This window comes from Natator depressus, chromosome 3, assembly GCF_965152275.1.
Source record: "Natator depressus isolate rNatDep1 chromosome 3, rNatDep2.hap1, whole genome shotgun sequence".
Lineage (NCBI taxonomy): Eukaryota > Metazoa > Chordata > Testudines > Cheloniidae > Natator > Natator depressus.
This window is the reverse complement of record NC_134236.1, coordinates 111,924,578-111,950,861: the sequence shown is the minus strand read 5'-3', so window position 1 is coordinate 111,950,861 and position 26,284 is coordinate 111,924,578. Positions and strand designations below refer to the sequence as shown.

Below are 26,284 nucleotides of genomic sequence, written 5' to 3'. Positions count from 1 at the left end.
ATTGTTTCAGAAAGCTATAAATATGTGAAAACCATAGACTATAAGCCTAATTTTCTCCCCCGACTGTAACTATGTTCAGAGCTGTTCAATGCCTGCTAGAACAGATTTTGTTATTTAAAAAATAAACTTATGTAATTTAAATTAAAAAACTGATTTAAATAATCTATTTTAAAATTGATTTTTATCCACCCTGCTGAATTCCAAAACCTATCTTAATCCTTCCTTGCTGAATCTCTTATTAATCTTAATAGAGACTGCCTCTGCAACAAATCCCAATGTCCGCACACTGTTATAGCATTTTGACGCACCTTGCCATCCTTTAATTGGTTTTTAACTTAGAGTCAGGGTATCAGATCCTTCAGATCTCTATGATCCTTAAATTCCAAAGACCTTTTTAAAATCTTTCCTTTGCTCAAGCACTTACTAACCCTGATAGAGAAGTAGAACACCCCCTGACTATATACACCTGAATATTTAAAGTACACTCTACCCCAATATAACGCGATCCAATATAACACAAATTCAGATATAACGCGGTAAAGCAAAAATGTCTCGTCTACAACACTGGTTCTCAAACTGGGGGTCGCGACCTGGTTATGGGGAGTCATGAGCCCCAATCCCAGGGCGCGGTTGCAAGTTGCAAGCCCCGAGAGGGACGTGGGGCTGCGAGCCCCGACCCCAGGCTTGATGTGAAGAACGACATCAAATGCGCCCTTTCTAAAACATCAAGAATAAAACTTCTTGTGTCAAATATTGTAATAATAACGGAAATGCTCGAGGCCAAAGCATGTTCGATATAACGCGGTAAGATTTTTTGGCTCCCGCAGACCACGTTATATCAGGGTAGAGGTGTACTAGCTACTTTACACTCAGACAAAATTGGCCAATCAAGATCCAAGCTTCCAGAGGTCTAGCTGTGTCCAAATGGTCTCCTCACTGGCTCTCAGCACCAACTATCAAATTCCACCCACCTCAGACTAAGTGACCTGAGCCGGCCTTTATCAATGTGGACCACTGCCTGACTCTCCTCTCTGACCCGACTTAGTTCTTGCAGGTAGCCACTGCCACAAGGACAGGAGAGAGCTTCTATCTGGTTATGCTCTCATCCCTTTCTGAATCCAGTGAGCACCGCTCAACTTTCCAATCTGACTCTGGCATCCAATCCTTCCAGGAAACCCTATTGCATTAAGATTGTCCCAACAGTCTATAAAACCTCCATTATTTTTCCCTTCAATAAATTGGGTCTGCTGAGGAAGCAGCCTACTGCCAAGTGTCAGGTAGCAAAGGGATTTATGTCCGTCTTCCTCATGCTATGGCACATCCTCTCTATGCGTGGGAACAGGGGATGTCTCTCTCTCTATTCCTGGGCTGTATTTGAGGAAACCAGCTCCCCTCCATAGGTTAACCATGCTCCTCCCCCAAGGACAACTCCCTCTTAAGGCCTGGGCTACATTTAAAACTTACCCCTAGCTATGTCTCTCAGGAGTGTGAAAAATTCACACCCATGAGAGATGCAGTTACACTCACCTAAGCCCACATGTAGACACCACAAGGTCAACAAATGAATTCTTTCTTCAACTGAACTATCACCTACAGCGATAGGAAAACCCCCTTCAGCTGTTGTAGCAAGTGTCTATACGACAGTGCTACAGCAGTGTATGTGCAGTACCATAGCTGTGCCAGTATAGCGTCTACAGCATACACAAGCCCTCTGTTTTGCTTCTGAGAGAGCTGAGAGTCAGGACTCCTTGACTGTGGTGTCCCCTAGTATCCATGGACACCCTCTGTAATGGGTCCCTCTATTGTAGGTCACAACCTCACGGCTGCAGCCTATGTATCTTGGACACCACGCCTCAGTTTCCCTACTGGAATCTTCGTTACAGCCATCCTCAGCTGCTGATTGGTAATTGACATGAGAGAGTTCCTTGCCAAATGCACGGGGCATAAAGATCCTCCCATTCCCACAGTGCACACTGTCGATCACCTGGTTTGGCCACTTCCTGATCCCTCTTTGGTTCCACTCAGATAAGTGGAACCCAAATGCAGTAGAGACCCTTAAAGGAGCCAATTGCCTTTTCTTTCACTTGTGAATGAGCACATAACAAAAGCATCACTTCTTTTAAATCTTTATTCCTTTAAGAAAAGGGAAATTAAAATTATACAACCAGCAAGGCCTGTTTATAACATCACTGCTCTGTGTCACTTCCAAGCCCCACCAAGCCAAACTGCACATTTTTCGTGAGTGAGAACTGGTTCTTATGCCTTTCTATAAAGCACCAAACATACAGTTGATGCTATAGCAATAAACTTCTTTTCTAGGACTCTAAATTCAGCACTTTTACTTTTAAAAAATATAACATCTGATTTCTTCACTGGTAAGTAAGAGTTTGCAATAAAAATCAAAATATAGTTTAGCAACGTAGAAAAGAATACCAGCTAATAGTTAAATTAAAATGAAAGTCACTAAAGAGAAATAGGAATATAAATTAATACAAACAGGATGCAAGTAAATCAATGGAACTTAGATAAAAGAAAACAATTAGTTGGAACCAATGAGAAGTGGTATTGAGGATATTTTGCATTACTTACTTCCTCCAAACACATCATGTCTTGCTCAAATCCACTACAGTTTATGTTAAAATTGATTTCTTTATTAGCTGGGAATAGGAAAAGTAAACCAGTCTAATTTAACTACTTCTTTCATTTAAAATAAGGAGCTGTAGCTTTATTAGGATCTAATCCTTAAAACTATAAGGGGAAATATGTAAAACCCTAATGTGTTCTTAAAGTAGCCCCATCTGATTTGGGATCATAAACACTAAAATGCCTTAATCATGTGACTATTGAACAGCATCACACAGGGCCGAGTTAAGGTTCTTTGGATGCCTTAATTCAATTTAATACTTTAACACGTATGCGTTTTTTTTTTTGTTATGTTAACGCTAAATTTCCTCGATTCGTTATGCTTAGTTTTAGGATAATTAAAACATCCCTGTAAGAAATTTTATCCTTAAATTACCATCATGCACTCTTAATCATAACTCCAATTTAATGGAGTTTTTTTTGCCTGGGAACTGAAAAGAAGATATTGAAGTCTTCTCTCACCAACACTCAGCATGGTCCGATGCAGAGAAATAAAGTGCAGTGCTATAAAATAAAATAATCATCCATCAATAATTATAGGAAGTTTTTTTTTTTAAAAAGGCAGAAGTTGTGGAGCCAAAAGAAGACTTGCTTAAATGTTTGGAGGCTGTTAAGTTAGTAAAGAGCCAGCAAATGTTCTTATACTACTACCCTGTTTTTAAGGAATTATGATTTTGTCACTACATAATTAAAATATGGTAGGGAAAATACTCTGAAAGCAGCAGCAATTAAACACATTTCTATTTCAAAAAGGGCTGGGAAGTTTGTACTGTATTTTCTGGATCTTTAAAACAATAACATTGAAAACACTGGGTAGGGGTAGAGAATAGAAAGAGCAGAAAGACAACATGGGAAGCTAGTAGGATCTATTTACTGTGAGATTAAAGTTAATCTGTTGAAATGCATGTTTTCATTTTGCAAGGTAAGGCGAGCCTGAGGGAGCAGAAAATTGACATGCAGGGGGGTGTATCAGAAGACACTGGTCGCAATTCATATGAATGAAATACTATCTTAGTGTGTACCTTTTGGATAGAATGAGACAAGGATGGACCTGATGGTTGCTTGGAGGGAGAGTAGTCAATATTGTGCGATGCAACTGACAACAAATGCAACTACACTGAAGACAATTGGACAATCAGATCCATGGTGGAGGATCAGGATAAACAGACAGCATAATTAAAACATTAGGGGAAGCAGGCAGCCTTGTCCAGTGGATAGAACACTGCACTGGCAGTCAGGAAACCTGACTTTACTTTCAAGGCCCTTCACAGCCAATCCCTACCCTATCTATCATCTCTCATTTCCTATGGAGCAGTCAGTACTCAGCTCTGATTGGCCCAAAATGCCAGCTTCCATCGTCCACTTGTTAAATTTTCAAACAGGTACCTCATGCTTTGTTCCATGCTGACCCAAAGATTTAGGAGGCACTCCCCGTGAACATCTGCAAAGCTACCTGACTAGCCACCTTCAAATCCCTCCTTAGAACTCTTTTGCTGTGATAAACAAAAAACCCCACACATGTTCACAACAGTTAGCCCATGGTCTCAGCAGCCTATTCAATAATCAATATTGTCTCATTGATCCTTGTTTGTCCATCTCCATTTGTTGTTGTTTGTGTTATACCTACATTGTAAGCTCCTTGGAACAGAGACTGTGTGTGTGTGTGTGTGTGTGTGTGTGTGAGAGAGAGAGAGAGAGAGTGAGACCAGCTCTTAGGCACTATGGTAATACAAATAATACACAACAATTTGTGTGCTATTCCCAGCTCTTCCAGAGACTCATTCTGCAACCTTAGGCAAGGCATTTTACTTCTCTGCACCTCAACTTCCCTCTCTTTAAAGTGTGTCTATTTACTACCTCTTTGGAAATTGCTTTAAGATCTAGGGATATAAAGCACTATATACACGTTAAACACTACTACTACTCTAATGTACCATATGTTATGAGATAAACTATATAAAAAAGTTCAAGAAGTATGAGACATCCATTTTTAATCAAGTGACATATTATTGAGTCACATTAGAAGTAGAGGCAAATGAAGTAGATGCTAAGCAATTAAATTTGTCACATAAACAGAAGGGCAAATGTGGCTTTTATCCAATTAGAGTCTTTGGATAGCTGTGTGCGCACGCACATTTTTAACTGGCTTCTCCATTTTAGAACTGTTGTGTCCATTTGGCCAAACATCTGAAGTTAAATCTGAGTTTCACAGCCAACTGCTTCCAAATACAAATTAAGAATGCACTGTTCTTATCTGCAGAGGGGAAAAGTGTCACTAGAGGGCAATGCAAGGTTGCTCTTAGCCAAGGGGAAGCAACATCCCACCACTCTCCTTTGCTGGAGTTACAACCCCATAAGAATGTGCGGTACTTGGGGAAAGACAGAAAAATAAAGGGAAAGATGCCTGCCTCGGGCCTAAGAGGCACTCAAATGACCTTCTCCCTTTAGGACTAGAGAAAAGTGGAAAGAGGAAAATAAATAGGAAATGGAATTATAAGAGAGTATATTCATGCACCAAGAAAGCTGGAAAGGTATTAACATTTTATTTTAAATTGTTGCAGATAAAGATTACTAGAGAGCAGAAAAAGTTCCTACTGAAGTTACCATTGAATTTTAACATGCTGTTTTCCTTGTGAAAGCTATTGCATAAGATGGTTTAAAAAGTATCTTGTTTCAGACTGCACTGTTTAAACTATACCAAGGTTTCCATTCAAATACAGGTTTCTTGAGACTCTCCTTTAGGTTTGTTGAAAAATATATTAATGTTTCATATGCATCTTATTGGAATTACGTGGTTACATTTGAATTCAAGAACTTTTAGATAAACTGAGATATACAAGTGTCAGTTTTTCTCCTGCAAGAGACTAACCCATCAAACTGGAATTTTACACTCTGTGTACACTAAAAATCAAGATATAGTGGTTACTCTCTCCCTATAGATGCGCAATCGGGTTGGATAAAAATGGATTTCAAAAATATCAAAATACTTAAATAGAATTTTCTTTTTAAAAATAAAATGTTTAAATTTTAAGTTTGACAACCTATGTTAATGCCTAAATTTACTATAATCTATTAAAATCATTTTAATTTAAAATAACTTCAGCAGCAAATGTAGTGCTAGAATGTATAAAAATAGCCAAAGTGCTGAGCTGGTCAAAGTCACCCAATATGCACCTAGAATTATAAATTTGTTGTTGTGCTAAACCATCTTTTTGACACACTGTGGGTTGTCCATACTAATTTTGTTTTCTGGCCGCCTGTAACGCCCACTTGTAAGCCACCTCCATTATGGCTACCCTACACACTAGTCTATGAAGAAAATATAACCCATGATCGGCAAGTAAATTCACTAAAGAATATCCTGATCTAGGCAGTATTTTAAACTATTGCTACAGTCAAACAATACAAAGAATGCAAAAAAAAAAAAAAAAACCAGTAGCTTAACACAACAGATATGTCAAATTGCTGTTAATCCATTGTTCCATTTGCAGGATATATTTTTTGCATTTCACTCAGAGATATAACCATAACACATCATTTCGTTATGGTAGTTGCATGTCTAAGTCCCTGACTAAAGCAAAAAAAAAAAAATAAAATAAAATTTACATCTGATAGTCTGTCAAATAGCAATAAACGGTGGAAACATTGGAATACTTTGGTGCTTAAGAATTCCTGAATACCAGAGATGAAAAACAAAACAAAAAAAAACAAAAACACATTAAATACAAGTATAAAATGAAATTTTGGAGTCAATTTATGCCTAAAAAAAAAGTAAGTCAGAACAATAGCAGCTATCCTAAACTAAAATCATTCTGAAAATAAAAACAGTTTTTAGGGCAATTTGTATATTATTCTCCTCCTGTGACAAGGGGAGGAAAAAAGTACATAAGAAGCCAGGAAAAAAAACCCCAATGGTTATGCGTAGGTTTTATTAAAAATAAGTAAGTGAATGATGAGTGTTTTTATACAGAGCTTTTTAAAGAGGGTGTATAATATACCAGTAAACTGACTAGTCTACAACACTGCAGTTGTGTCTACTAAGGAGGGAAAAAAGCACATTCACACTTCTGTCTGATTTTTGAAAAAAATATATACAAAGAACTAAGCCTTAGAACAAATCAGTGAGTAATTAAAGGAAAAAGCCATCTATTAACTCAATATTAATATTACACTCAGGTTAGCCTAGCCATGTCGGTGAGCCAAACAATATGTGCACCCAGTTCATCTGTTCTCTCAAAATTTTTATTTAATTTAATACTAAGTCTCCTATTATTATAAACACTTTTTCCGCCCCCTTAACCATCATCTCCTTAGTCTTTCAAGCTTCTCCCTTGTCATCACTCTCTGCAGCCTGATGACAACGCAGCTCACTGGACACTTAACCCTCTGTCCAAGCCCCTTAACCAAGACAGAGAGGAGATATAAGTTTCAGAAGCCTTTCAGCACCTCTCCTTAGAGAGGTTCTGCAGATTTTTTCCCCCCTGGGGACACCATGAAATTACTTATACAATAGTACTTTTAACAAGCATAAAAAATTAAGAACAGAAAGAGCGTATTTAAACAAAAGTAACAATTTGCTTATCACTAGATATACACTTTTCATATGGTAAAGTAGATAAGGAATGTTCATGTTAAGATTTAGGTTCCATGTGAAAAACAGTAAAGTCATTAAATGCTGCTAACAAAATCACTGTCAATATTTTGTAACAAAAAAATTGGGCTTAGTTCGTTTATTTTTCAAAACCTTAGTGCATTTAAGTTCAGATGTAAGTTACCAGGTCAAGCTACTAAAAGTTTGTTATTCCTCAGAACAGGTACACCATAGAGAATAAGCTTCAACTATTTCTTGATGAGGAAATGGGGACAACCACCACTAGGGATGAGAAGAATTAGAAAAGAAAGAATTACTGAGCATCTGTGCTATGAAAAGATTTGTCTTATGGTATTACCCATCCTACCATAGGATGAAATGTACAATATTTAAAAAATAGCACAGGGTTATTTTCTTGGAGCTTATTATTCAAGGACATTTTTAATAATTTAAGACAGTGCCCTCTTTACAATATAATGGTATCCTCAGCTAAACATAAGGGCTGAAGGCAGGGTGGATTAGCACATCACAATATAGTTATTATTTAATAGGAAGACCTCCAAATCATCATACTAAAAGATGCTCTTCAGCTTTTCACCCCTCCACTCTAATGTTACTTTAAGTCTGTAACGTTTTTTACCCCGTGGGAACACCCTACACCCCATGTTCAGCCTTATGATTGTGTGGTATCTAAAGCAAAGTTTGTCATGTCAGGTGTCTTCAGAAGACTCATGATGTACTGAGCATTGTTATGGTAATATTATAGTAATCATTGTTATAGATTGTAATTTCATGTATATAGTTATGAGGCTGAAAATGTGTCCCCATGGCAAACCCAGGCAAAAACTCTCCAAGAGCAAAGGGGCAGTTCACACCTCATCAAGGCATGTATGGGACAAACCCAGCCCAGCCTCACAGGAACAAAGGACACTGACCTAGGCAACAACAAAGGATCTGTTGGACACTTTAGTGAGTCACCCCCCTTCCTTTGGTCAGTTTGAGACTGCGATGAGGTAATGCTCAGCTGACTCTGAAGGGGGCGGGGGGGAACCACAAAGCCTAGAGAGAAGAAAGAACATGATAAAAGGGAGAGACATTTGCCATGCTCTTCCTTTCTCTCTTCCACCTCCATCTACAGATACCACCACCAAGCAACTGAAGCACTGATCAAAGGGGAGAGCCTGGCTGAAGGGCAACCAGCCAGCCTGTGGTGAGAAGCATCTAAGTTTGTAAGGGCATCGAAAGTGTTAAGATCAGCTTAGAATGAGTTTTGCTTTTATTTCATTTGACCAAATCTGACTTCTTGTGCTTTGACTTATAATCACTTAAAATCTATCTTTATAGTTAATAAATTTGTTTGTTTATTCTACCTGAAGCAGGGCGTTTGGTTTGAAGCGTGTCAGAGACTCCCCTTCAGATAACAAGCCTGGTGCGTATCAATTTCTTTGTTAAACTGACGAACTCATATAAGCTTGCAGCGTCCAGCAGTCATAACTGGACACTGCAAGACTGACGTTCCGAAGGTTGTTTCTGGGACTGGACATATTGGCTGTGTCATTTAGTTGCACAATCCAAGCAGCTTACACACCAGAGGCTGTGTGTGAGCAGCCCAGGAATGGGGGTTCTCACAGCAGAGCATGATAAGGCTGGCTCCATTAGGGAAGTCAAGGATTGGAGTGACCTAGCAGATCGCCAGTCCAGATAACACCAGGGGAACGTCACAAAGTCTCTCTGCTCCATTTAACTACTACACTCAACATATTAATATACATGCATCCCTAATACTGATTGTGACGGGTTCCCCCTGGGGTGCCACCTGGAACTGGGCTGAGCCCTCTGACCCACCAGCCTGGGCTCCCTCTCTCTCTGTGCTGCTGTGACAAGCTGCAGACACACTCCCAGTCTTACACTTTCACCAGCATACACACAGGTATGGACACACCCAGCTGCAGTTACACACAGGCTCCCTGACCAGCCATTGCATGTGAACCAACAACAGAGAGGCTACAGCCAGTACACTCCCCAGCCTAAGACACCAAAGCTGTACTGTCCTGCACTGGTGAAAACCGGACCAGTATGAATTTATTCCCCAGTTTGCCACTTCTGCAAAGTAAAGTGGATGTGCACCAGCTCTTGTTCATGAGCTGAGATTTTTCCACTTTGCACTTCAAACATACAGTGTTTTAGCTAAAATATAAAGTAGATTTATTAACTACAGAAAGATTGCTATCACTTATAATCACTTAAAAGCTAACAGCTCAAAGTAGATTACCATAAGAAATAAAACAAAACCACAATCTAAGCCTAATATACTAGTTAGTATTTGAAGCAGTGTCTCAGGTTAGCTTTTTCAGGCAGGCTTCCTTCTTTCCTGACTGAGACCAGCACTTTCCCCCAGTTTAGTCTTTGTTCCTCAAGTGTTTCCAGGAGTCTTCTTGTGTGGGAAGTGAACCTAAGATGATGTCACTCCCTGCCTTATATAGCTTTAGCATATGGCAGGAACTCTGTTTCAAAACTTGGTTCCCAGACCAGTTTATGGAAAAATACTGACATCCCAAGATGGAGTCCAGAATCATGTGGCCTGGTCACATATCCTTGTAGAGTCATAGCAGCCATTACTTACAGACTGTCTGGAGGGTGTTCAGGAAGGCCTATTGTCTTTCCTAATGGCTCATTGCCCTGAATAGGCCATTCCCAACCAGCAATCTAGACTGAAAGCATCTTGTCTAGTGGGCGTTACCCAGGTAATCATATTCAGAAAATCATAACTTTTCCAGTGACACCTCACATGACTTATCTTGTACAGAATACATCATAATTATGCCAAAACCATATTATAGTAATATTACTATGACAAATATGAGGTGCAGTATCACAATGATCACCTCAGCTTCTCACCCCTTCTTTAAGGAGCAAGGTAGATCAGATTTGTGGGAAGTCTTCTTTCCTCCCATCCCTACTAACAGCAGTTTCTTTTTAAATTAAGTTACATTTATTAATTGGGGTTAGGTGGTGATAGGCTTAAAAATTTAATTGAAGCCCTGGTAGTTCATATGAGAAATGTGAAGGACGAGATAGTGTGATGGTTCCCTTTTAGTGGGAGCAGCACATGGCTGGTGTTTTGGCCAGCTTTGGCTTTTGTTAGCTATTTTTACCCACCCCCACCCAGTCCCCACTCCAAACAAACATACCAGGGCTCCCTGCATCCAGGTCACTTTCCCCATCTGGGCTGTGAGACATCAGGAGCTGCTGCTCTTGAGCCCTCTCCTTACGCAGTCAAGGCAGGGAAAGTGACCTGGATGCAGGGAGCCTTGATGTTGCTCCTCGCTCCCCACTTCACAGCCTCTTAGAGGTGTGCAGGGCAAAGGAGCAGCAGTCTTGGGGGGAGCGAGCAGCAATACCAGCTGCTTCGTGTATCCAGGTCAGTTTCCTCACGTGGATGCAGGAGGAGGATGCAGGAGCAAATGAAGCGGGGAGCAGGCCTTTGGGGCAAAGGGAGGAAGGGGAGCCTGGAGAGCCCATAGCGGCCAGGGGGATGGAGGGGCACCACGCCCACGGTGGCCAGAGACGCCAAAATGCAAGTTCACCCAGGGTGCCATTTTCCCTAAGGCTGGCCCAGGCCAGCAGTCATTTTCCCCAAAAATTGGTGACATTGACTGTCAGTATTAGAGTAAGCCTAAGCCAAGAGAGGAGTCTTTACCTTGGATGGAAGTGCAACAATAGCCTCATTCTTAGGAGCAGCAGTTTGATCAACGTCCTCCCTATGAGATAAGCAGTACAAGGGATAGCTTAAACTTTAGCAGATGCCAACTTAGGTGGAGAGAAAAACCAAATCATACACGAATGATGAGGGTTATACATTTCTTACTAAGAAATTACATACAAAGCAGTGTTTCTGAACTCTCATATACTTGTGAAAGACAAAAAGGGGTTGCCAGAACTACCAATGTTTAAGGATTCCAAAACAGGTGTATTAGGCCCCCTCAACCAATAGCTCTCAAGGTAGCAGAGACAAAAACACAAACAGATTAACAAAGAGTTTTCTGTAAAAAAAAAAGAAAAAAGAAAAAAAACAAACATACATTTCTTCTGTGTTTGTACATCTTCCTTTTGATTAACAGAGTTCTGGTCTTGCCTTTTTCAGGAGAACATACTTCTGCAACTCATTCCATGAAAGGCAGCAACAGTGAATTCAGTAGAGAGGTCAGAACGTAAAGTACTATGCAACAAAATATCTGGCACAATTTTTCCTCTACCTATCACTCATGTGCTCCAACTTCTGATATGCAGTTATGGAACTTTTGGTCAGAAGTTGGAGCACTGCTTTTTTATACTCTATTTTATCATGTTGCTCTTCTAATATGTGAAGGGAAAGTATAAGAATTACGGAAGATGAATAAAGGTTTTCAAATCAAATGTGTCAAAGAAATTCATGCAAACTGAATATAGGAAGTACAAATAAAATATAATTTTCATTATTAGTTTTCCTTGCAGCCTTGTACAATGCAGTTTGAAATTTACAGTTTTTTCTTAAAGAGCAACTGATGAAAATTCAGTATTTCTCGTGTCCCATACCATGGTTTAAGCACCAGTCATTGAATGAGTCTATTTCTGGGGCACTACTGAAACCAGAAGGACAAGAGAAGAGGCTGAAGTCACACCAGCAGAAAATTTGGCTCTAGGGCTTTAAATCCCCAGTTTCTGGAATGTTTTCATCCTGCCAAGGCAGGCTGTGAAACTGCAGTCATTAGTACTAAAATGGAGCTATTAATACTACACTAGACATCCAACTATCAGCTGTTCTAAATTAAATTAATCCAGACAATGCAGAAGATGGGCTAGACCACACACTAGAGGCCCTTTCCAACTGAAAAGTTGATTATGTGATCTTTGTTTATTATTGGCATTTACAGCCATACATCACTTCTCTAATATTAAAGACCCTAAAACTCTACTCCAAAACATTAAAGGGTAGTTTCATTCTGAAGAGTGAAAAATATGTATAAACTGCACTAAAATCCAGAAAAAACAGATCTGTTATCAGAGTCTTATTTGATAACTGTAGTAACAAAACGTTTGTACTGCTTTTGTTACCAATAAAGAGCCAACACAGCTAAAATTGACTGTGCTATATAATTTCTGTTATGTCTCATGCATCAACAGAACTGTTTACCAAGGTCCAATCAGTTAAATCTATGAAAATCTATTTAAGGTAAAGAGGTTACAAAAAGCCTAATTTGAAGACAAATTGAGTAGCACACACATAACTGAGGACAAAATCTCATCTAAAAAAAATTTATTTCTGGCCATGGTGAGTGGAAGGTAAAGAACCCAGTTTATCCCTCAGTCAAGGCAGAGTTTACAGGGCTGCCAGTGGGGGGTGGGGGTGAGGGGGATCTTTCTACCTGTAAAGTTGATGTACAAACATGGGTTTCCACATTTGGCCTTTTTGCAGACTGATTGTTCAAAATAGTTTCTATCCGCAAATATTCAATACAGCAAAATCTGTACAAGAGACAAGCCTAGTTAAACAACAACTCCTCCCTGATTTATGAGTCTACTCTAAAGCATCCTCAAAACAAATACAAGTCTGCCCCACCTTTATTATCCATTAAGTTACCTATTTTTGCAGGTCCATTGAATGGTCACTAAAAATGGGTCTACTGCAAATACTGCTTGCATGGGTAGAATCTGAAATCGAAAGAATGAAGCAGTCAAGAATATAGGCAGCTATATATGCTGCAGAAAATGGAAGAATCTTCAGGACAGATTTCTAAAGGAATGGGAGGATAGAAACTAAAAGGAAAGCAATTTAGCAGCAGACACAGAGTTAGCGGATGCCACTGGATCTACAATCACCTTTGGCAGGGCACAGTTGTGGAAAAATTGCCAGTACAAGAAAAGGACTAGGTACTGTACTTTCAAGAGAGCAGTTGCTGAACTAATCTCTCTCTCTAACTTCTCATCTGGAATTCTTTGAAAAAATACTGTTTTGAAGAATTAGAGTATTAAAAACCTTCCCATGTTAGTGCCAAAAGTGATTACACCTTAGTTACTTAACAGGAACTCTAATTGAAAAATTCTATGTTTACTTTCATCAGTTTTACAATTGATTTCCTTGCTATAACCCAACTTCAAATTGATACTTTTCTGGTTTTATTTGTATTGAACCAGTTTGATACACAAGTATCATGTGACAAGTGCAATACAAAGGAAGGCTTCAAAATCAAACTGTTATTTTAGTATTACACGGGCAAACCATTGTATATGAGTAAGCATGACTTTTTAAAATGACTAAATTGTATCTCTAAAATCAAATAGTTCTCAACTGCACAAGGTGAATTACTATCGGTAAACAAATTAATATATTTGAAAATATAACAAATGTTAACTACTTGAGGGGATACATACTAATGGCATTACCAAGTACATTAATCCAGTTAATATAAAATTAATCTAAATGTAAATTAATCACAAAATCTATTACTGTATTCTCCATGATACCCAAATACAGTAACAAACAAGTACATAAAAAGCAAATTAAGCATTTCTGTCCATCTATTGATTATAGATATCAGAACAATTGCTGCCTCCTTCACAAATAAGATCAGAATTTTGCAAAGCAACTGTTATTACAACTTGAAACCACTGTGCTGCATTAAATACAGGTTGGATTGATACTTCTTACAGCTCTGCTGTTCTCTTATTTAGTAATATATTATGACTCAAATTGCGTGTGAATTAAAGATTTTATTGAAAACTAAACACTAATGACAGCAACTGTGCAATCAGTTTAAAAAAAAGTACATGACCTTCATAACTGCCTGCAGACAAAATCTGCAAAAAAGTTAACAAAAATGGAGGACTCCTACATGGTCTTCAGTGATATAGTGGGCACATTCATTTGTGCTTTAGTTGGCTACTATTTACATCAAGATAAAAATCTCTTCTTTTTCCTACGATGGCCACAGTCCAGCTTCTTGCCTTCAGTTGGGACAAACAGTGGCTTAGCAGTTGATTTGGCAGATTTGCAAAACTTATATCTGCTCTTCACCTTATCAAGTGGCCTAAGACCAGCCCTGGCATCTATTTTTAAAGAAAACTCTATTCAGCATCATTCTTATTACTGGAAAGCCAAGTTTTGGACACTTTAATGGGCATGATCAGCTTTGCCTGACATTTCTTAAAAACCCTAAAACAGAACTTCAGTTACACTTCATTTTCTCTGTACTAATGAAAAGCATACGTTTCAAGACCATTACACATTAACTCCTCAACATTTAAGCTGACAGAATTCACTTGAATGAAAAACATCTGTGCTTAGAGCCTCTCTCCAATACAGTAGAAATACTAACATTAGAGAGATTAGGAGAGTCCTATCCCTGAATTCCAGCAATGCAAAATTAAAAACAAACATTTTAAAGAACTATAAAGGTAGATACATTCTGACTGACTTGTATTGCAGAATCTCTCTTGGCAGAACTACTGCAGCTACCTAGCATATACTTTTTAAAAGGGAACATGTTTGAATCCAATATCAAGTAAAAAAAAAAAATTGTCTTTGCAAGTCGTGGCTAATTTCAACAGTGAGTAGTGTAAAATGACTCATCAGCGGGTGCACCGCACTGTGGCTAGGTGCAGCATGGCCAAGTTTCCCCCTCCCCCTCTATACACCTGTTGTCCTGATCCCGTTACGGTCCCCTTTTGCCTTGTGACTTGGCCCTCCAGTCAGGTCATTTTTGGTCTCATCCCTTTCAGGTAAAATAGGATTTTCACCCAGTAGTCCTAGGATCTCATACCAGGTTGATGGCCCTGATGTAGGCTCAATAGCCCTTCTAGCCCTTTGTGTCTGAGGTCTTCCAGTTAGTTTTCCAAGTGATGTTGCAGGGAAACCCAGCCCATCCCTCTACGCCGGGTTCTGACCCAGTTACCCTTGTAGCAAGTAGTTGAAGTGTCTGGTCAGACATCTTGCTTCTTCCATAGACTACTTCCTACGCTGGCCCACCTTCTTCTCAGAGGGCTCATATTCTCAGTGCGGGGGTCTGCCCCAGAGCAAAACCCGTAGTCCCAGTTCTCAAGGCCACAAAGGAAAGGAAACTAATTTAACATAAATAAAGAGCAGTACCAACTTCTCTGTCCTATCATGATCCTCCAGCCATTGGTCCTATCACTCTGTGCTCATAGGTAAGGCTGCAATTTAGTCATGCAATCTGTGACTTCCAAAGACCTCTGTGACTTTCGCCAGCACTGGATGGGAGCTGCAGGGTCCTCTGCCGCCTGCGAAGGCGGGGAGCCCCTGCAGTGCTCCACTGCCACTCCTGGCCACCATGGGCGGCAGGCAGGAGCCTGCAGCTCCCTGCCGCTGCTCCCAGCCATCACGAGCAGCAGGGGAATCCATCACTCCCAGCCGGCAAGGGGGACTCCCGCTGCCACGGGCAGCCTGGGGGACCTGGCAGTAGGGGGAATCCCCGCTGCTTCCAGCTGCCGTGGGAGGTAGGAGAGACCCTTGCAGCTTGGAGCTGCCAGTGGAGGGGGACCCTGGAGCTCCCCTCACCACCACAGCTGCCCAGGCTATCCATTTTATCACAGGTATTTTTAGTAAAAGTCAAGGACAGGTCACGGGCGTCTGTGAATTTTTCTTTATTGCCAGTGACCTGTCCTTGACTTTTACAAAAAATATCTGACAAAAACTTAGCCTTACTCATAGGCAACCAAAGGTAGCTTGAGTCTGTGTGGTGCGCCTTTCTGGGAGCTGAAGATGAGAGGTCCATCCACCTCCCCAGGCTGCTTCCCTGATAAACTGAGCTCCTCTGCCAAGATTGGCATGCCTTGCAGGTGCGGGACTGCCTGAGCCCAAATCTGCTCTTTAAGCACTTCTTGCCTTCTGTGGGATTTGACTGCCCCATCACACCCCTCCAAAACAGTTGGACAATTTCAGATAGATTTAAAGTGTATTTTTCATTTCGCCACCAAAGATGCGGTTTTAACTGCAAAATAGAATTATGTTAATCTGCAGTATGAGGATATTCTCAAACAGATCCTCTGGAGCGGTCAACATGTCAAACCAGATAAGTAATCACCATTTTAAAATCTTTACGTTAAATAGAAAAAAAGGTCATTTTATGGGAAAATACATATTAAAATAAAATTAAAGATCTGGTTTAAATAAAAAATGAGGTAAATCAGGTTTCAAGATGAATCTCTATGTTTATCTCATCCTATAAATACTGTATATAGATTTACACTGCTCTTCCATGCAACAGAATTAGTGGTCCAGAAATTGGCAAAGCACAAGCTGGGGAGTATCAGCATCAGTGTTACCCCTTGTGTACTCCACAGCTGAGTACTGTGCACCAGTATGGACCAGAAGTAGCCATACTCAACTTGTTGATGTAGAACTAAACACTGCAATGCAATCACTAGAACCCTAAAGTCAACCCTAACACCTGGGTTGCCGGAGGTGTCGCACATTGCTCCCTCATCCATTTGCCACGATGCCACAATCCTCCGGGAATTCCAGAGAGTCGTGGAAAATGTATGTCTTCCCATCCACCAGAACCTTAACAACATCCATTGCCACCACCTGAAGTCTCATAAGCCCCTTTTGGACCCACACATTTAACCTTCAATAATGCAACTTCAACCCTGATGAAGCTTGGAAAGCTGAATGGAGTTCACAAGAAATCACAAATAAATGCCTTATGAGAGACTGATTTAGAAGATCCCTGGCTTTCATCTTCCATGAAGCTCATGAGCTACCCTAAACCATATCCGCACAGACCATGGTAGATGCGGATAATTGCTGCACAAACAGAAAATTAAAGACTCTCTATTATGCGACTGTGGTCACCCAGAACAGACCATAAAATATATAAATTTGATTATCTTCTTTTTTCTGATAGACACTGTTCTAAGTAATGAGACTCTAATATCTTTTCTCCCATTGTGTCTGTGCCTTCTGAAGTGTGAGGTCTCATCTTAATGTCACCTCATATCTGCTTATTGGACACATTAGCAAGACCAAAACTATACCCTTCTAGAAAAAGGAGTCCATGCTGACAGCAGGTTGCCAAATCTAAATAAGCCCTGTTTCTGTGGCTCTCATTCAGCAGTATATATGTCCAACTACCGCACTGCATGTGCTGCTTTTCAGGGGTCTGTGGCGTTTAGATGCTGCTTGTAATTATTAGAACTGGGAGCACTGGCAGTCTGAAAGGACAGGAAACGGAGGGGGGGTAGGGGAGGAGAGTTGAGGAGGCTGAGTGAGAGCTACCAAGGGCACAGCAGCAGCTTGGTAAAGAGGTTTCCACTTTAAAAATAAAGTCCTGTTGAAGTTTGTTAGTACCTTGCCTGGTTGTTACAACAGGGTCCCACACTGTAACATACAAGTTGAACATACTTTTACTGTTCCAGGCCCTTAATTCAGAGATAAAGGAAAACATACTAACTGATGAAAATTCTACTGCTTTTCCAAAGCTAAGTGAGGACATCCTCTTCTAGGATATGCTCCACCCTCATAAACCTCCTCTGTAACCATGTTGTTTGGACTTTGAACAAATATGAATAGTAGGAAGGAGTACAAGAGGTTAAACAACAGAAACAATAGAATAGTATGTCATGATGTCAGAACATACTCTGCAATTACCTACCATATTTGTGAGACATATGTATTGCTCAGTGCTATCACATACTCCTCATCCAAAATTGTGTTGGCACAGAGTCTTCTCTGAATAAGACAAGACCTTCATCAGACAATGATAAAAAAAATGGTTATTGCACCACAAAGTGGCAAATTAATTTCACATTCTTGAATCCTCAAAACATATGTTTTAAAACATGAGAAGAAAAGATCTATATGGAAAACAAAAGTTAGTTTTACTCTGAATATATAGAGCCACTAATTCTATGAACCTACTAAGCACTTTCTATTTCCCTAGAGACAGTGGGAAAAAATTAAAGCTATTTAATATAAGAGAAGCATCAGTCTGCCTCCCTGAATGGGGGCAAAAAGTTGGGATCAGAACTGTATAATATCTTCACATGCACAGAGAATGTAAGGCGATATTAACAATGTTCTTTTAAAATATTTTCTATGATCTGTAAGAAAGTTAGTGATTAGTCTCTCTTCAACACAAAAGAATAAGTCAACACCCAAAGACGGGAGGAAACGGTTTGGTGGATATAGATATTCAGAGGAAAGTATGAGATGCCATTTCTTCCCTCTATTACACCCAGGACCATCAGTCAGAACAATGAGATCTTCATTGCAGTGGAACTCTGAAGGAGAATTATACATATAGTCAAAATGTATGTACAGAAAAAGATTCAAATCTAGAATAAGATTATTCAGGTACTACAGCATGAAGCATTCTTTTGCCAGAAGGGAGATCAAAAACTTCACATTCAGCTTATAATGCTTTGAAAACACAAGTGTAAGTCTTTTTTGCCCATGTTGTAGATGTGACCATTGCAGAGGGGTCTTAAATCAACCAAAATAAGTTTTCTGTGCTTCAAATATGTAAAAGTCTAGCCATTCACTTACTGGTGATTTAGTAGTTTTCTTCTCTTTCACTGCCAGAAAGAAGAGTGTGGCATTTTGAAGAACTTGGACCTTTCAATGTATATTATTTTGACCATATGATGAGCAGCCAGATCACCAATTTTTTACTTTTTGTGAATTGTGTATATACACATGAGGAAGAAATGTCTCCTGTGGTTAATAAAAGAATCTACTCAGATGGAGTCCTAGACACAGTTTTGTCTGTGCAGAAGACACAATGCTGTAATTCCACTGAAAGGCCCCTACTTCTGAAGATCTTCTAGAGTAAATAACTGCAGCCAGGAAGAGTATCTTGAGTGTTAGAGAGACCGAACTCCAAGATGCAACTGAAGGCTTTCAGGCCTGTAGAATAATAATTTTTATTTATGGAGTACCTTTCTTGAGAGACTCTCCAAGGATTTTACGCAGCTGGGAAAACTAAAGCATAGAAAATTGCTTCATGGAGTTCATGGAGCAAATAAGCAACCGTGGAACATGGAATCTAGGTCTCCTCACAATCTCCTGCTTTAACCACTAACTTTACCTTGCCTCCCTTAAAAGAGCCAGATCAAGTTTTCAACCGGTTGGACTCCCTGAATCTTTTATGCTGTAGCTTTGAATGATCTTTAAAATGCATGAACGAAAGCGAAAAAGGAGCAGTTTTATTAACTAAGACATTGGCATGTACAGGGCCTTCAACAATTCCATTATTGAATTAGACACCAAAAGAAAGGTCATCTTGAAGACCAGTATTGAGAAATAGCAGCTATAGCTTTATTTTTTGGAAATGTATTATCAGATACACTTTAGACAAATCTGAGTATATGATATCTGTAGAGTGATTTCTGACAAAAGGAGATGTGAAATGACTGAGAAAGAATTTTTCCCCCCTAATAGTTTCCTTGCAGCATCCAGGATACTAAAAAAGTTTGTCTAAATTCTTAAGTATTTCTTAGCACGTCCTTCCATCCAGGGAAGGGAAGGAATCGAATCTACTGAGTTATCAAGTGCAAGAACTAGGGTCTCATCTGTGAGCATGGCGTACTATTAAAGATCTTTCACAATCTTTCATGAAATTCTGGAAAGGAGAGACTGCATAGAGAAGTTCCTGTACTCAGGACTAAGACAAGGCAACAAGAACCATGGTATCTTCTGCCTCCATCTACTAAAAAGTCATGTGATTTTGTTTGAAAGGTCTAGAGTGAGATCACCACATTTTTCTATCCATAGCTCTGTTTTTGAAGCTACAACAAGATCGAAAAGCAGTTGCTGCTCAAGGAAGGAACAAGCTGGCCACCGAATAGCAAAGCCTTGTGTGAATAAGCCACCCGCCTAAGCAAGCTAAGTTACACTGACCTAAGCAACGGTGTGGACACTGCTATACTGGTGGGGAAACTTCTCCCACCAACAGAGCTATTGCCTCCCATGGAGGCTGTCTTATTATGCCAGCAGGAGAGCTCTCTCCTGTCAGCCTAGAGCACTTTCACCAGACATGTTACAGTGGCACAGCCCTAAAAAAGTGTTGTTTTTTTTAATACTATCATGTGTGCTAAATCCTGATATTTAAACAGTCATTTAATGTACTAAAAACATACCTTTTATTCCAGGTGCAGACACGGCCATAATGGACAGGAATTAAATGGCAAAGCTGTAGGGAAGGTGTCACACTCCAGCCCACACCATGCATAGCTCTAACCAGTACTGATTTTAAAACCTGAAGCAGTTCAAAACTACTCACTAGAACAATTTTTAATTGGTTTAACTACTCAATGTAGACGTCCAAAAAGCATTAAAATAGTTGAATAATATTCATTACTAGGTAGTCCCATGATTTGTAAAACATTTTGGCCCCATTCAGTTTCATGAGTTAAATCATGTTACCTTTTAAATTTTAAAGTGCCATAGAACCCTGTTTAAAACTGCATCACATAAAAATTTTAATAGAAGCAACATTGAGGCCCTCTCATGAAAAGGAATTTCCCATATAAATTGGTGGAGAAATGCCTAAAAACCTACTCATCATACCTCATACTGGATTTAACTTGAGATTAGACTGATTTGATTCTTTAAATATGAGCTACAGCAGTCTTTACAACTCCAGAGTTAGAAATATGCAACGAGTAATAAAACACTAGAAGGATTTCATAACCTAAAAATTTACTATTTACTAGTCAGAAGCCAATACAAAAAACAAGGGGAAATCCCACCAATTAGATTCAGGACAATGGGGGTGGGGAGACTTCTCATCTAGGTGAAAGACACCCTACTTCAATCTAAATGGTACCAGAGTGTGTGGAGGCAGAAAGATGGGTCTGTTACTCAATACAGTTCCTTTAGGACCCGAAAATGGAGCCTATTCCCCTGTAAATAGCTCTAGGCCATGTTTCTGTTCAGAGTATTCATTAAATCATCAACAGTGAAAGCTATTCTTGTCAATTTCATTGCCCTCTGCAAGGTTCTGGCTAATAGCAGTGAAAACTAATAAAAGTCAATTTCCCTCTCTTTTAGAAGGCTATTAGCAGCAAAGTCATGCCTATACACTCAGGAAGACAAACATTGTTTTATATTTGGAATGCTTCCCCTCTCTAACAAATAAACGAAAACAAGAAGTGAAGGTTTAAATTCTGCAGAGACTGATGGTTTATCCTCCATTCCAATTCAGACAACATTTAAGTGCCTTTAGCAAGTATTTTTCAAACATTAGCCAAAGATTTACCAGTTATATGTTTCAGATAAGAACCACATTTTGAAATATTTTTCTCCATTTCACTAGTTTGGTACAACTGTTTCAACATTTCCATTAAAATATCAAAAAAGAGTAAAACAAAACATGTGTGTTTACACTGCTGCTCAAGCTAAACTTGCTTATCCTCCAAGAATGCTTACTCTTGCCTACTAAAAAGCAAGTACACTCATAAGATACTATTACACTGATATTAGGAAATTAATTCCTTTCTTCATTTAACCACTTTTACAGGTCACCCTCACTATCATCCTCCTTCATTGTAACACTCATAATACTTAACTAGGGATGCCATGTATGGCTATTTATTTACAGGAAACAAATAGCAACCTAATTGTAAGAGATATCTTCAATAGATATATGTAAATAGTATTTATTTAGTTAAGAATAGTTTTAATAAAATATCAAGATTATCCTTATAATATGATGCTACCATGAACGATGCACCATTCATCAATTATAATAAAATACATCACGTTTGTATGTTTTTACACGTCTAACCTCATTCAGTTTATATCTAAAATTCTCTTCTCTCTGAATTTCTCATATAACAATTAACTTTTTGTAAACTTAAATCATCGAAAAGAGAGCTTAAAAAGGACTGAAAAATCCATTAATATTGTATTTCATTTTTAGTTGAAGGAGGTGGAGTTATCATCATGTTACTCTAACTCCCAGAATACTACAAGCAGTAGCAAGGAGTACCGAAAGTAGCAACAACAACAACAAAAGATGAGATTTACCTGCAGTGTATAAAGGGATTAACTTATTTTTCCTAGAAAGATGTATTTGAAGCTTCTAGAAATGTCAAAGCTTCAGTAGATTTCAGGATAATAGCAAATTCTATTGACTACATTCCCCTATTAAGTGATGTTCAGGAAATTCCAATGTGTCTTTGGAAAGACATTTAGGCCCCTTCTCAACCAAATAAATGCAACTAAATTTTTATTTAGTTAGTACAATGTATGCACTGTTAAACATAGAAGAACACAGTTATTGTTGATTTATGCTACAAATTCCATATGCTAATTTGAGTAACTTGTACATTTCAGTGTTGATGATATAACTGTTAGAAGATCAAATGGTGCTACTAAAACAATCTTTTGGTGGCTAAAAATCAAACGGCAAACAATTACAGCGTTAGAAAGCAGCTCCCCAAAAGAAAATCCACAAACAAGCACGAAGCCAACATTTCCCTTTGGAAGATTTTCAAGACCAAAAAGACAACACCACCACAATCTTTAACACATCCTAGCCCAGGCCTCTATTCAGATTTGTGATTAACTGCTGTAAAAATGCCAAAGCAACAGAGACTTCACAGACACATATACCAACCCAAGATAGTGGAAACTGAGGAGCCATACATCACAGCACTGGCACATCCTCAAACGATTTGTGCACACCTTTGCGCACACAAAGAGAATCCAACAACAGCAACCAAGGCTTTTCACAGAACATCAGGGTTGGAAGGCACCTCAGGAAGTCATCTCGTCCAACCCCCTGCTCAAAGCAGGACCAATCCCCAATTTTTGCCCCAGATCCCTAAATGGCCCCCTCGCAATCCTGGGTTTAGCAGGCCAATGCTCAAATCACTGAGCTATCCCTCCCCCCTTTTCCCTCTCCCCTCTCCTTCAAATGCAAACGCATACCTGGTTTCCAGAGTGCTTCCTCACACTAGCTCCAGCAAAGCAGAAGAATAAGCCAGGACTGGACTCCAATCAGCAGCACAGTGATTTTCTTTTTATAACAGAATGAAAGGATACAGCCTTAAAGCTCCAGTTTGAGTCCCAATTGCCAGTATCTTCTGAACAGGATCAAATGCCAAGGCCGAAGGCTGATAGGGGAAACCATGGCGTACAGTCTAACAAGTCAGAGCAGTGAAGTAACGGTGGGTCAAGCAGCAGACCAAAAATAAATAAAATCAAGAGTGTATTAGGAGGAGGGATTCAGTTTTAACTGCACTTCAGTAAGGAAACAAGCATTTAGGAAAAAATATTTGATGCAAAACAGCACTTTAGCCTGAATTCATTACAGAAAATTTCTGGTAAAGAATCTATTCACTCATCCTTGAACATGAAACAAAAGATGGTTTCTGAAACCTGGATTTGATTTTTACCTCTTTTTTTTTTTTTTAAAGAAAAAAAAGCCACCAACTACTTCCATTTCACTTTGACCCTTCCCCTATTCTCTGGCTTCTTGTTTATAGTGGTATACAAAAGTCATTTGACAAGTAAAATATGAAATGTTTCCTGGGAAGCTTGACAACGCAGACAGCACTGTAAATTAAACTATTACAAATCATTAGAACTGCTCTTCAGAGAGCCATCCCCATTTCTCTCAAGCAGGACACAGTGCATCCTCTCTCCAGGATAGTGTTTTAAAAGAAATCACACATTCCCCACAAAACCAATACTTAATATTAAGCTATTGGAATGGCTACCCTTTTTGACTAGCCAGGATTTTAATTACTGCTTGTGCAGTTATCAAATTAGCTGTACTGTAGGACAATAATAATTGATTCAAATTAATGAATTGTGCTGTTTTACTACATGACTCACTTTCACACTAAAATATTAATATAATGATCTAACCTTGATCACAGCTATGCAAATGAAAAAAAAAGACATACAAATGCTAGCTTTTCTATTTTAAAGAAATCTTATATTAAAATTACAAATATAAATATACAGATGCCAGTGTGGTGATTTAGGACTTCAGAAATGCACGCTCACACAGGTTTTACTTTAATGAAGTTAAATAGGTTATGTTAAACAGCCATGCCTCTCAACTTTCAATAATTTTGCAAGTGATAAAGGTATTACAGTGCAACTGTAAACAAGGCCATTTAACTCAACACTGCTTCTTCCTTTCCAGATCCCTTGCCTCTTTTAAATTGCTGGTAAAAATGCATGGAACACTAGATAAAATGTAAAGCAATATACACAAACAAGCCCAACCAAATAACAAGTAGGCCCTGGGTGTTGTAAAGATAAAGATGGGCATTAATATTCAAATTAGTTTGTATTCCTCTTGGTGCAGCTGCTGGATTAATTTGCTGCATCATCCTTTTATAAATGTATAGACCTCAACTGCAATAATTATACTAGCAATAAACAATATTAACTTCTCTCCCACCTCACATTGTGAATATCAGCAGCGTCTACTTGATAACAAGATCCAACAAATTCGGCACAAACGTCTACAGCCCATTTTAGGTGCAAAAGGATAAATGCACTTCCAAATGTGAAGGGTTCGGTTCCCCATAGTTCCAGTCCTTCAGCCAAACGCAAAGCAATCAGATTTCCATTATACCCAGGTACCATTACTCTCCTCCCTACTTTTCACTTTCCGCCTCCCCAGCTTATTCTGAACAGACACAATATTATGTGCATGAAATAACCTGGTGGCAAGAGAATCAATCCAGAAATTGTCAAGGGAAGGAAAAGATGATGATTCCCATAAAAGAATCGAGCAAACCCTTTACAACTCCCCCAGCATTCCCTCCCCATTCCTAAAGAGTGGAGGGGTTCAGATAATTGTAGGTATTGAAAACCAAAGAGCCCAAAGCCTGCAGAGCCCATCATGGCTACATTATGTCCCCCAGGGCTGCGAGCGGGGCTCCTGGCTGCAGCCTTCACCTTGCAGAGCTGGAAGTGCTCGGACTGGAGCGTCTCCGGGATGTCGCTCTCCCGGTTCCCGGACTGCTGTTGCTGCGAGGAGGACGACGCCGAGGAGGAGGACGAGACCGCTGTCAGGCCGTCCAGCACCTTCCTGATGTTAAATTTCCTCATGGTCTCGGCGGCGGCGGCGCTCCCTAGTCTTCTGCCCGCCGCCGCCTCCCCCTTTCCGGGCGCTCCCTGCCGCCTCAGCCCCCCGCGCACCAGGAGGGAAGCGGAGAGCCCTGCAGCGCAGGCGGCGCTAGGCGAGTGGCGGAGTCCAAGCGGTTCCCCTCATTCACGGGAGCAGGGAACCAAAAGCAGGGCGGCGGGCGGACCCGGGCAGGCGGCGAGCCCCTGAGCCGGCAGGGGAGGAGAGGTCCTAATGCAGGGGGAAGCCTAGGGCGCGGGGTGGAGCACAGCCTGGGAGACGGGGCACCCCAAGTGACCCTTAGGAGGTAAATCTGCTCCCCCCGCCGCCTCCTCTCGAGGCCTCGGACGACACTCCTCCCACCCGACCCGGTCCCCCTTCCTGCAACTGCCGAGGCCCCAGCCGCGCACACAGCCTTGGCCCCGCTCCGGGCCCTTCCCGTTGCCGAGGCCCCCGGCCCCCGCCTGAGGCTGCCTCTCGGTGCAGCGGCGACGTGACAGCGACGGCCTCGGCCCCTCTCGCCCACCCCGCCTCACATAGCGGTAGCGGTGGCCGCGCTGCTAGCCCTCCACGTGCCCCGGCCAGCCGCCGCAGTCCCTGCCTTTCACGCTCGCCCTTCCCTCGGCTCAGCAGCCTCCGCGCGTCAATTTCAGTGCGGCGCGTGCCTTAGCAGAGCGCTTCTCGCTGCTGCTGCTGCCGCCGCTGGCTGCCGGCCCGCCCCCCGACCACCATCCCCCTGCTCCAGCCGCCGCCGCCCCCTGTCTAGCCCTCTCGCCCCACAACGCGGAAGCGCAGCACCCTGAGGAGCAGCTGCTGCCGCTGCCTCCTCACCCACCCAGCGGCGGCTCTGTAGAGCATGCGCGCAAAGGGCGCCAGCACCCGGATGTCGGAGTCCCTGTCCCTGCTCCTGCTCCGGAGGGAAGCTTGACGGGCCGGGGAGGCCACCCCAGGAAGGGGTGCA

General features: G+C 40.6%; 1 protein-coding gene across 2 annotated transcripts in view; it reads right to left on the bottom strand.

The window, feature by feature from the left end:
- The window catches only part of STXBP5 (syntaxin binding protein 5), a 181,009-nt gene extending 155,411 nt beyond the window's left edge, over window positions 1–25,598 (bottom strand). Inside the window, exons 1-2 of one of the 2 annotated variants that reach the window (XM_074948582.1) lie at window positions 25,155–25,598; window positions 23,280–23,377 (exon numbers count right to left, since the gene is read on the bottom strand). In XM_074948582.1, the coding sequence (XP_074804683.1) occupies window positions 23,280–23,377; window positions 25,155–25,307 (251 nt within the window). In that variant the 5' untranslated portion in view covers window positions 25,308–25,598. The remainder of the gene's footprint in view (window positions 1–23,279; window positions 23,378–25,154) is intronic. The other variant, XM_074948583.1, reaches the window with a different exon arrangement.
- Between the last annotated feature and the right edge of the window lie 686 nt (window positions 25,599–26,284).